Genomic DNA, 13,355 nt, shown 5'->3' on the forward strand with positions numbered 1-13,355 from the left:
GATGGTTTCACTCATAGCAGGAGTATAATGGACCAGGCGAGAAAATAACAAAAATAATGAACAACCATATACCAGAGACATTCTGTGGGGGCGGAGTGGGGGGATGGGATCAAAAATGGGGGGGGGGAAGGGAGGGAAATGCACGGGATTATGGTGATGGCACACGGGTGATTTGGTGATGGGAAACCTGCGGGGATTACAATCGAGATGGAGAAAAAAAATGTACAAAATGATGTAAAATAAACTTTTGTAATAAAAAAAAACAAAAACAAAAAAACACAATAAAATATTCTTTTTAGAAAAAAAAAAAAAAGAGGGCCCTCCCAGGTGGCGCAGCAGGTTAAAACGCAGCACTGAGAAGCTAAAGCCATTCAGCATGAGTGTGATGGCTGCCCTGGAGGTGACCCACATGGCACAGCACTGAGAATCTAAAGCCGCTCCCGCATGAGTTCGATTCCCGCCTGCCCCGGAGGTGACCACATGGCGTGGCAGACCTCTCCTGACCCGCCCACTGCTCCCCTCAGCAGTGTACTTCGTAGATCAGCCTGTCTGCTCCCCACAGACTCTGTTTCAAGTGAAGCCTCTCACCACCCCTGCACCTCTGGCCTGTACCCCAGTTCTGTATGCATAAATAAATAAATCTTTTTTTAAATTTTTTTAAAAATTTTTTTTAAAGATTTATTTATTTGTGCATACAGAACTGGGGTACAGACCAGAGGCTCAGGGGCGGCGAGAGGCTTCACCAGAGACAGAGTGGGGAGCAGAACAGGCAGATCAAAGAAGTACACTGCTGAGGGGAGCAGCGGGCGGGTCAGGAGAGGTCTGCCACGCCATGTGGTCACCTCCGGGGCAGGCGGGAATCGAACTCATGCGGGAGCGGCTTTAGATTCTCAGTGCTGTGCTTTAACCCGCTGCGCCACCAGGGAGGGCCAATTTTTTTAAATTTTTAATAAAAAAATAATAATAAGGTTAACAAATTGTAAAGTTACTCTGAATTATAAAGAGCTCTATAATAAAACCCAGGGCGGGCAGCCCTTAACTACATTTATTTCCAGAATTCCAACTTTCAATTGAGCAACTTCACTCTAACTGTTCTAGCAAAACAGCTGAAAGATGTCACATCAACAGAAAGCTGCCTGGATAATGCACAAGTGTCACCAAGGCCGCTCCACCTTCTGCCTGTAGCGGCGTGGGTGACAAGCCAGAGCTGTGTGAACAACAGGGTCTAGCCAGGCAACAGGTCATGGTTCAGGCTTTAGAAAACATTGAAACGTTGACATTACAGCACAGATGAACCTTGAGGACATTAGGCAGAGCAAAGTAAGCCAGACCCAGGAGGACCAATACTGTATGAGTGTACTGACATGAGGTGCTCAGAACAGGCGAATCCACTGAAACAGAAAGTCAACTAGGAGTTACCAGGACTGGGGATTAGGCAACAGTGAGCTACCAGGCAATAGTACAGTTTTGGCTTAAGATAATGAAAAAGTTCTGAAGATGAACGGTAGTGACTTTACTTAGTGCAGACGTACTTAATTTCACAGACTTCTCCTATTAAAAATGGTGAGGAGGGTAGATGTTCACCACAACTAAATACATGTATTTGATAAAAATAAAACCCAAACATAAAAGTCCTTATGGTCCCTAAAAATGGACCAAAATAAAAATCAATCTTAATTTCAATAGGACATCTGAATCACTAATGAAGGACATCTGAATCACTAATGAAGGAAATATCCTAGTTCACTGAAGTTATATTTAAAGCAATCATCATGCTTTCATACATTCCTATAACCTGTAATGCATGCAAATAAAACACACAGGACAACTGTACTAGATCTGGGTGTGAAAGAGTGAACCATACAACTGCAAAATTTTACATTTTACCTGAAATGGTAAATATTAACTCTTAAGTGGATCACTGAAAATTTAAAAGATGAATATATGAATGTAACTGAAATTACAAAAGTTAAAATAACCCAAGGAAGACTGGAAGGGAGAAAAAAAGAAAAATTACATCAGTAATTTATCAAATGTTAATAGATTTTGCTGAACCTGAATAGTGGTGATAGTTACATAATCGCTCCATGAAAGATACTAAAAATCACTGAACTGTACAATTTAAAAAAGAGGGTTACAGCCTACGACTTCTGTCTCAATAAAACTGTTATTAAGGAAAATAATGTAGGGCAAAGAGAAAAAAGTAATAGAATTAAAATAAACAGATTATCAGAATCATTAAACAAGTACAACCCAAGTACAGGCTAACTACAAAGACAGGCTTCCGAGACAGAGTCGGGGGAAACGCGTCACGTGCACAACAGCAGAAGGCACTGAGGGTCTCCGCACAAACAGCTACAGAAATCGTGTCACCAAGAATTGGGACCTTCTAATCCTAGATTGTGCGAACAACTGCAAGGAGGCAGTAAGGAGGGAAGGAAAGTCAAACAGGAAGTTCAAACTATTTCAACCTCAAGCAAAGAGGAGAAAACCCCAGTGTCATCAAATTCCAGGTTCTTAACTTTTCCATTGGAATCACTCCCCCAAGGCTCCCAACCCTAAATGATGGCCTTATCTATAACCTCCAATCCAACCCCCCAACATTACGGAAGGTATTTCCTTTCTGAAGCTTCATTTTTAGAGCATTTCTACTCAATGCTATCTTCAACTTCTTGAACCAACATTCTACAACCTAAACTTGTAGGTAAAGAAACTTGTTCTCAACCATTTCAAAAGCATTCTACCATGATAAGCATTTTGTGAAGTTTCATACACAGGTTTTCATAAATTCTTCTGAGCATGACATACATGAGACACAATTAGAAATAAAGTATATATAAAAAAAAGAAATAAAGTACAACATTATTGTCGAAAGAAAAGGTCTCCTTAGGGTCCAAGCTGACTTCGTAAAAGACACAGGGCCCTGTTCTCTGGCTCTGCCAACACATTCAAGTGCTTTACAAAGTCAGCAAATGCAAGCAGGGGTAGTTCCTTTCACTGGCGCACAAAACCAAGAGATCAGAAAAATGAAAGAAATTCTGTTTTTAAGACTTTAACAGAGGTTCACCAGTAGGGGGAGGGGAAGGAGACACAGCGAGAGAATTGCCTCTGCCAACAGCAAACTAGTACTATCAGAGGACAGAGGCTAAGACAAAACCGAATGCCCACGAGCAGCTCCAATTCATCTCAGGAGCAGTCTGGGACATTTATAAGCACGGGACTCTGGGCCAGACGACTATTACTGTGAGTCTGTAACTGGTCTTTGCTAGTTTGGTGATCCTGGGTTAGGCATTTATTTCTGAGATTATCCTCTCCTCTATAATACCAAGAATGTTAATAAAACATCAGACTGTGATTCAGATTCAATAGGGAGGGTGAAAGTGTACTGTAGACAGGGATTTCGCCCCTATCTTTAAACATCTGGGGAAGAAAAGGGAAATTTTGTGTCATTTCTTGTCTTGTAAACAAAATCCTACTTGAACATACAAGCACCCACAGAACAAATCTACAGCAAAACTCTAGAGCATGTGTGTACACACTGTTCTCTTACCCTCGGTTGTGTAGCCCACAAGAATCAACTTAAATTTCTTGTGATTTTGCATTCTCAGCAATTAAAGATTTTAGTATTGTAAAATCGAAGACCTGTCTACAATATGGCAATGGTAGTAATGCTACTGACAAGAAAATTCTGTAGTTATAAATCTACAAACACAACATTCCGTAAGCCATAGCACATATATAAAAGTCATACACACAACAGCAGAGATAAAGTCATCTATTATTCTGGGCTTGTAAGGGCTTTTCCCCCCCTAATCAAAAAAGAAAAAAGTTGCTTTTTCAAATTTGAGTGAACTGAGTATCATCTGGATCATTCAAAATTCACTCTAAACTAGTGTAAGAACAAAAGTATTACTAAACTAACTGGCACACTTGCTAACTTCAGAATTTTATTAGTGAAAAGTACTTACACACTTCACAACTGAAATAGCGCACCATGGATTACTACCTCATAATTCAAAACCAATGAGTTAGCAAAGACTTTCCTCAAGTTTCTGTCTGCATTACAGTCATTTTCCAACATTTTCCTACATTCCTGGGCTTTAGATAAGTTAGCTAACTACTTGGTCTTTACTGTTTGGCAACTATATGAAAATTTTGGTTTTGATAACTGACGAGAAGTAGGACAAAGGATTTTTTAAAGTGTTGTTCCCATGATCAGCCAGCCTCAGCTGATTCCAACTCCAGATTCTGACCAGTCAACGCTCCTGAGTCTCACTTGTCTTTTTTGTTAAACAGAGTTAATACTCAGATCCCATGGACACATGAACTAGATTAAATCATGTGTCAAATTATTTTGCAAACAGCAGTCCTATGCACATGTGTAATAGTTTAACTACATTAAATTCTTGGTCACATTAACAGAAAAAAAACTTTGAACTGTAAAATACACAGGTTAATTTCCCCAAAATTCATTTCTACTACCTCATCTCCTAAACACTCTGGTAAGCCCTCCTCACCTACTAAAGTAATGTTATTAGTACCTGTAATGATTATGGTGATTTGCTGACAAAGTCAGATCTTGTGTTAAATTCTTCATATATACTGTTTCTGCTCTTAAAAATCATGATAGGGCCCTCCCTGGTGGCGCAGCGGGTTAAAGCACTGCACTGAGAAGCTAAAGCCACTTCCGCATGAGTTCGATTCCCGCCTGCCCCGGAGGTGACCACATGGTGTGGCAGACCTCTCCTGACCCACCCGCTGCTCCCCTCAGCAGTGTACTTCATTATCTGCCTGTTCTGCTCCCCGCTCTGTCTCTGGTGAAGCCTCTCACCGCCCTGAGCCTCTGGCCTGTACCCCAGTTCTGTATGCATAAATAAATAAATCTTTAAAAAAAAAAAAATCATGATAGGCAGGAGTTAATCGTCGCACCTTACAGATGAAAAATATTTGAGCTATTTCCAAATCCTGCTATTATAAACAACTTTACAATGAACAAAGATAAAGTGTATCTTTATAGATGAAATTCTTAAAAGAATAAGAATTGATGGTTGAGTCAAAGAATATATTTTCATTTTTTATAATATCTGGCCAAAAGCTAAAATAATTTACATTCCCAAGATGAAGAGTATTTTCCTAGACATTGGCAAATACATTATCCTACATGCTAAAGCTCTTTTACTGTTGTTCTTTTTATTAATCCAATAGTTTTTAATCCCCATTTTTATAAGATATTGCTAAAAACTCTCCAACCTAACTAAAAAGCCTAAAAAACTCCAAACCCCAAAACCCCAAACGCGTGCCACTGTCCCCTCTGTAACCCCAACGTTCAGCTTTCCAGATAGAACACGCTCTCTCTGCACATGCATGGGTGCGGCCAAACTCAAACACAGACTGTTACATGTAGCATGTAGGTCTCATGAATTACTAACTACTGTAACGTGCAGTGCTGCATTACCCATGATATGAATCCGTATGATCAGAAAGATAACCCGCAACACTATGTCCACTGCCCAGCAGCAAGTAGCTTTACTCTTCAAAGGTCTTCTGTAAACTTCTTTTCTTAATCCTAACAGTCCTCATAGATTCCACGGCTGTCCCTTTGCTGATCAGAACATAAGGTCCCCTTTGGGGTTAATAGAGACTAGAATTCAGCTTGGAAATAAAATGCTTCTTCAGCATGTTAAAATTTTTGAAAATTGCTTTTCTTTGAGTTTTTTGTAACTTTAATTTATCCATGAATTACTTAAAACAACAAATATCAAGATAAGATTTCATTGAAATTTGATCCTATTTTGTGTGAATTAAGAACAACCAGTCTTATAAAGACCTATAAAACTGAGTATGCTTCTGCATTGGTTACTGTGTATCTTTCTAAGGCAAATACATAGTACGTATTTAGGGAAAAAAAATCAAGAAAGTACTCTATTCATAACTAAGCCAAAACAATATCTCGGGTGATAAAGTACAAAGAGTTTACAAACAAAAAATATGCTGATCTTTGAACTGCCAAAAACCTACAGGGCCAGAAATCAATGAAAAAACTCCATATTTAGTTAAATGTCAAACAAAAGGTGCAGTGTTACAATAAAGGCATTTACAGCACTGAACTGTAAAAAAGTTTTAAAATTTCTCCTAGCCTTTCTTGCCAGAAGTTGCCACCAACATGGTAATCTGTCACAAGGCAGAGGAAGTATCAGATTTCTCAAAATAGACCCAGTTGGAGATAATGGAGAGTCCATGGCTGGTCACTGGTCACACTAACAACGTTTAGATGGCGAAACAAAGTCTGTGAGCAACTTGATTTCACTGTGTTGCTTTTAAGGAACATGCCCACTCTAGCTAGATAGGGAAGAGTTTAATATTGGAGGGTGGGGGGAATTAATTATATTCCAAATAATAATCCTGCACTTATGCAAAAAAAGAGAAAAGAATCTGGTTACTTATCACGTGCATATTTCCAAAGCAACCAAAATCACTGCAATATTGCTTTCTAGTCACAGAACAGGTATTTTTTGTTATAGGGAAGTACTCATGCAAGTTAATAATTTATAATTATTAATCAATAATACTCACTTAACCCTTCCAGAACACTGAGTTCACTACATAGAGATCCTTAAGCTAGAAAACAAGAGGGAAACAAAGACTGGCAAGACCAAGTCTCTTTTTGTTTTAAGATTTATTTATTTATGCACACAGACCTGGGGTACAGGCCAGAGGTGCAGACGGTGAGAGACTTCACCAGAGACAGAGTGCGGAGCAGAAGAGGCAGGCTGAATGAAATACCCCGTGAAGGGGAGCAGCAGGCGGGTCAGGAGAGGTCTGTCGCAAAACATGGGTCATGTGCCGCGCCACGTGGGTGACGTGCTGTGGACAGGGACAGCTTTGTAGTGCTGCACTTTAACCCCTTGCACCACCAGGGAGGGCCCAAGACCAAGTCTCTTATCGCAAGAGATTAAAATACAGAAATAACTTTGACATAATATGAAAAGTAAATAAAAGCCTAAAACACCAAAGATCAGTTGTGTTAAGAATTAGCATGTGGACCCTCCTTGGTGGCGCAGTGGGTTAGAGCGCAACACTGGGAAGCGGGGGCCACCTTAGCATGAGTTCAATGCCAGCCTGGAGGTGACCCACAGGGCACAGCAGACCTCTCCTGACCCGCCCGCTGCTCCCCTCAGCAGTGTACTTTGTCAATCTGACTGTTCTGCTCCCCACTCTGTCTCTGGTGAGGCCTCTCACCACCCCTGAGCCTCTGGCCTGTACCCCACCTCTGCATGCACAAATAAATAAATTAAAAAAAAAAAAACAACTTTTTTTTAATTAAAAAAAAAAAAGAATTAGCAGGCTGTCTGGTTAGGAGGCAGAGTGCTGATCAGGACAAGTGGAGCCAAGGTTAGAAAGAAAAGTCACACTTCTCCCTAATACAAAACTGCAGAAGGAAATCACCTTGTTTTAATCTTCAGCTTATCATGTACCTTCATTTCCTTAGAAGCTGAACTTCTTCACAATACTCTCTCCCCTGTACTGAGGTCATCTGTGTACGTTACTTGCTGCTCACACACACAGCCATGCGCCCCTCAGGGGCACCGCTGACCTCTGATCCATCTTTATAGCCTCAAAAGCCTCGAACACAGGCACCAAATAAGCATGTCCACAATAAATGCATAAATGCATGTGTGAATATATGGCATGTCATTGAATTTTCTGGGACTTTGGGACTCATCAATCCACAAGATGGCAAGTTTTTTCTATGAGGCCAGGAAGCGAGTGTGTTGGTCCGACAGCCACCTGCCCCTGTCACAGTGCTGCCGTCACAAAGCAGAAGCAGCCACAGGCAGCACGCAAAGGAGCCACCCCGTTCTGGTGACCCCTATTTACGAAATCGGGGGGCAGGCTATACTGGGCCCAAGGAGCCTACACAGTTTAGAGACTCATCCACACAACACAGATGTAAAACACTGTATTTAAAAAGTACCGCTGGGCAACAACAATTGTTGGCGAGGATGTGGAGAAAAAGGAACTCTCCTGCACTGCTGGTGGGAATGCAAACTAGTACAACCACTATGGAAAACTGTCTGGAGGTTCCTCAAGCTGCTAAACATGGAGCTTCCCTATGACCCAGCAATCCCACTCCTAGGTATTTATCCAAAAGACACAAAAACATTGATTGAAAAGATACCTGTACACCCATGTTTATTGCTGCTTTATTTACAATTGGAAAAACATGGAAGCAGCTCAAATGCCCAAAAGTAGATGACTGGATTAGAAAGATGTGGTACATATATACAATGGAATATTACTCAGCAACCAAAAAGAGAAACACATGTCTTTTGCAGCAACTTGGATGGAGCTGGAAAAGATCATGCTTAGTGAGATAAGCCAGAAAGAGAAAGAAAAATACCGGATGGTGTCACTCATAGCAGGAGTATAATGGACCAGGCGAGAAAATAACAAAAATAATGAACAACCATATACCAGAGACATTCTGTGGGGGCGGAGTGGGGAATGGGATCAAAAATGGGGGGGGGGGGAAGGGAGGGAAATGCACGGGACTAGGGTGGTGGCACAGGGGTGATTTGGTGATGGGAAACCCGCGGGGATTACAATCGAGATGGAAAAAAAATGTGCAAAATGATGTAAAATTAACTTTGTAATAAAAAAAAAAAAAGTACTTTGTAATAAAAAAAAAAAAAGTACTGCTAGGCCCTCTCTGGTGGCTCAGGGGTTGAAGCGCAGCACTGCAAGCTGGCTGCAGCTGCTTCAGTGAAAGTTTGATCCTCACCCTAGGGGTGATCCACAGGGCACAGCAGACCACTCCTGTCTCCCCGCCACTCCCCTCGGCAGTGTACTTTGTGGATCTGCCTGTTCTGCTCCCCACTCTGTCTCTGGTGAATCCTCTCACCGCCCCTGCACCTCTGGCCTGCACCCCAGTTCTGTATGCATAAATAAATAAATCAGTGTGCATAAATCTTTAAAAAAAGAAAAAAAGAAAAAACAAAGTACCTCTAAGTGTAAGTATACAGTCACATAGTTTTCTAACAGAATGGCAAAACCTCTGTCAAGACAGGCACTAATAAAAAGAAATGTAAGCAAGAAGCTGTGGATATACTGCACACTAGCTAGTGAGCTGCACCCATAAGGTGCCCTCCATCCACCCCACCACAGCCATCGGCAGGCCCAGTCAGCCATTGGGAGGGTCTGAAGTCGCGGCCTCTCTAGATCTTAATCTCTAGCTCTTACACATTGTTCTAAGCTGTAATTCTAGGACCTTAAGAATTAGTCCACACTCTATTTTTGAATGTTAAGTGGATATTTCATCTACAAAATGATTTCGCATTCATGAAAGAAGGAAATACAAGTATGCTGCAGAGTATAATCAATTATGGTAACAACTTAGTACTTGGGATAACTGACCTAATACACAAAAAATTCACAAACCATTCAAAATCATAGAGAGGGGAGAGTGAGGTGAGGAGCAAAGCAGAGAGGACTGTGGGTGCCTGGTGGCAGGTGAGGCCTAACACACATCTCAGCGGGAACCTGTGCCTCCGAGTCTGATGGCGTTGGAGCACCACATCGGTAAAACTTCACCTCGATTCAAAACATTGTAGGGCCCTCCCTGGTAGCACAAGGGGTTAAAGCGCAGCACTCTGAAGCTCTCCACAGCCACTGTGGCACAAGTTCCATCCCCAGCCAGGGAGTGACCCCCCGGGGCACAGCAGACCCCTCCTGTCTCACCCCTGCTCCCCTCAGCAGTGGGTTCCAGTTGATCTGCCTGTTCTGCTCCCTACTCCGCCTCTGGTGAATCCTCTCACCCCCTCACCTATGGCCTGTACCCCAGTTCTGAATGCATAAATAACTTTTTTTTTATTCTGATCATATATTAGTACCTAAAATTACTCTCTAGAATGTAGTTGTAAATACACCTGAAAAGCAGTTGAATAAAAAACAGGTTAATTTACCTAATAACCAGTGTTGGGAAATCAAGAGGATACTCAGATGATTTTTTAAAACCTTCCCCTAAAACACAAGGTAAGATTTGATCTTGAATGCCACAATATGCAGTCGGGGGGTGGGAGAGGGAGGAGGTGGGGATAGAACCTTACTCTGGCTTTAAATTCTATGCTCCCAGTGAAATATTTAATGAATGAGTTAATCATTCATTTGATACAATGGTGATTCTATAACTCTCCCAATTCTATTCAAAACTTATAGAATAAAAGCTCTTCACTGTCCACAAATTATTTTCAAAAAATTACTGGGCCAATTACAATCTTAAAATTCAACACTATCCACATGTACAAAAGTCACACCAGTATGTGGTTTTCTGAATGGGAAGTTAACAGTCCCTGGCCCATTACAGACTTACCAAACATTTGGCAAATTCCTTGTTTTCGGAAAGGAATCCGTAACCTGGATGTACCTTAAAAATGAAAACAAAAAGCACCTTCAGTTCTATCATGTCTCAAAACCTTGAAAAGCAAGACATAAAGTGGGTTAGCATGTTGTTCGAGGACCCGAGGACGGTCACGTCTGTGACGTGTGGCTCGGCTCTGGCGTTCCTGTGCACAGACTCAGATTCCACGGCGCTGCCTGCCTGCCCTCCACCACCTCGTCCAACGGTCCTCGGCTCTTCCTCTCCCCCGCCCTCCGGCCCCAGCCCCACCAAGGCTATTCAGCACAGCTCCAACGGCTAAGTTTTCTGAGGCTAACTCTGGCCGCAGTTTGGAGAATGTCACAACAGTTGGGGGAGTCCAAAGACCTTGTTAAAGGAAACCTTTGCCGAGAGGGACGAAAAACTCTAAAATTCCTTTTCTTCACCATTCAAGGCACTGCAGCCTTCCCAAATGCCACCCCTGGGGCCACTAACATTTCGTTCCTAAGCAGACGGACACGCTGCCCAGCCACTGCTCAATGAGCAGCTTCTGCCAAGTCTGGTTACGCTGGAGGCTCAGCTTTATTTTTTCTTTGTATTCTGATTATCAGTACTTCTTCCTTCCAGTATCTACCTTCAGGTCCTCCTCCCCAAACCCAGCCATTCACAAACAAGCTGGTGCTCTGCTCTCCACAGGTCTCTGCTTCTAAATCCTACCATCCTGTTCCTGTCCAGCAATTTCTTGACTCAACCACACTAAACGTAGCATTAGTCACTCTGTTCAGTCAGCACTGAGGAGCTTTTTAATAAGCCGTCAGTCTGCTATGAGGAAGCCCAACTTCTGTGGGCTGCGACGTCACACCCCCGCAGCGCAGTCCACACCCAGGATTTCTCAAGACTGAGCGGCGCTTCCTGAGCAGGTGCAGCATAACTCACCCCTCACCACAGGAAGAGTTTCATCCACCAATTCCATTTTACGTAAACATTCGGCTGAAGAGCCGCGTCTGACAAGCTACAGTGAAAAGGTTAACAGCGCTGTACCTTCATTAACTCTTCTAATAAACTGTAAACATCTATAATATGGGTTCATGAATTCACTTTTTTATTTAAACGTGCATCTTACTAAAACATTTCTTTCAAAAGGACTGTGAGCGCTAATTGAAGCTCTCCAGGCTAATTGCAGGTGCTGGCTGCCTCCATCCAATTTTAGAGATAACTCTGCATAGTTTTTAACATTAGATGTAATTAGTTCTCTGAGATATATATATATATATATATATATGTATGTATGTATATATATGTGTGTGTGTGTGTATAAACCACAACAACACAATTCCTGATGGCAGAAACTATGTTTTCCTGGGATTCTACTCCACTCAAACGGAAATGGGGGTGGGGAGAATCACTCTCTCTACATGGAACTTCTCCTGACATTATGACACTGAAATAATTACCGACTGCATCACGAAGATAATAGTTTTGTTATGTAAATAGATGTATATGCATTTTAAATGATTAAAACAGAATGTGAGTCAGGGACTTCCCAAGGGATTGTGTGTATAGCACAGATTTCTTCTAATGCTCTTATTACACCGAAAGGGTTAATACTCAAAACTAATTGGGATTTCTTTTTTTTTTCCCCTGCAAATTTGGAAATGAACTGAAACTGCTCCCTGGTGTGAAAGCTGAATCCAACAGCCACCTGCAGGATCAGACCAGCATTGCCAGATGCTGCAAAGCCTTTGATTTCCAGTAGCGAATTCGGCCACATTTAACTCATGTGCCATGAACTAACTGCAACAGCATTTTCAATCATTCTTTCTTATTTTTTTTTTTTTTAAATACAAACTCTGGCTTTCCACTCGCTACATATGAAGCAGCTGCAGTAGACAGGTTCATTCAGACTCACAGCTTGGGCTCTGGTTTGCTTAATGGCTTCCATGATGGCATCCATGTTGAGGTAGCTTTTACTGGTGGGAGCTGGGCCAACACAGACAGCCTCGTCCGCCATTTTCACGTGAACCTAAGAGACAAATCTCTGCGTTAACAGATGCTCAAGCAAAAGAGCTACCATCACCCGCAAATCCCCACGAAACTGCACAACTGAGTGTTTTATATAACATTTCTATGGTCAGGTTTCTCCAGAATGCACACTAAAAACTCCAATGTAACAATTAAGTATAGGGACTGTATTAACCATGATTTCATGTACAGCCTATTCCACTACCTAAGGAAATTATTCCTACCAATTTGATTAAATAAAATCACAGTCAAAACCTCCGTTTCCTATTTAGTGTTGCTAGGTACCTAAATCTTATATCAAAACCTACCCTGTTCCACGGAGCCAGGGGAGCCTAATATTTTAATAACAAGCACTCATGCTCAGTTCTTAGCAAGCTCCCCGGGAAGTGGGGCTAATTAGAGGCCCGAATGAAGGGATGCAGTGAGTGTCAGCGCACAGCACCAGGTCAGCGCCAGGCACAAATTAAAGCCGAGAGCTACAGAGCCCAGTATCTGCACATGAACCAGAAAATCCTGAAAATTATTTCAATACACTTGCATTTGATCCTCGTCCACTTTATTTCTATTCCTAAAAAATCTGGTATGTGCCTTCCATTCTAAATCTACTCAAAACGCAGTTACAGATGCTGCATTTTTAAGACTACTCACTCCACAACGTTTTAAATGTACTCTTGCTTAATCGACAGGCATTCAATATCAAAGCGAGTAAGTTACTTAGTTCTAAAAGAAATCTATTCTTTTGAAATGAAGAAGAGGTTTGTATATTTTTGAAACGGCTCTCCCAACTTAAGTAATCCCAATTTAAATTTATTTTATTATAAGGCGACATAAAAACTGGGTTGCATGTGTGTGTGTATATATATATAGCTCAAGATTGAGACCATATTTCTACTCAGGGAATTTTAATGCTTTACTATGTTTTTCAATACATATGATTGCTGTTCTTAATAAATTTAAT

The 13,355-nt window shown here is 41.6% G+C and overlaps 1 protein-coding gene across 1 annotated transcript in view; it reads right to left on the minus strand.

Annotated features, from left to right (window-relative positions):
- The window catches only part of PCCA (propionyl CoA carboxylase, alpha polypeptide), a 270,962-nt gene that overhangs the window by 223,873 nt on the left and 33,734 nt on the right, over positions 1–13,355 (minus strand). Inside the window, exons 6-7 of the mRNA XM_012723156.1 lie at positions 12,285–12,398; positions 10,370–10,423 (exon numbers count right to left, since the gene is read on the minus strand). Of these exons, the coding sequence (XP_012578610.1) occupies positions 10,370–10,423; positions 12,285–12,398 (168 nt within the window). The remainder of the gene's footprint in view (positions 1–10,369; positions 10,424–12,284; positions 12,399–13,355) is intronic.

This window comes from Condylura cristata, unplaced genomic scaffold (assembly GCF_000260355.1).
Source record: "Condylura cristata isolate star-nosed mole 26May11 unplaced genomic scaffold, ConCri1.0 scaffold00010, whole genome shotgun sequence".
Classification (NCBI taxonomy): Eukaryota; Metazoa; Chordata; class Mammalia; order Eulipotyphla; family Talpidae; genus Condylura; species Condylura cristata.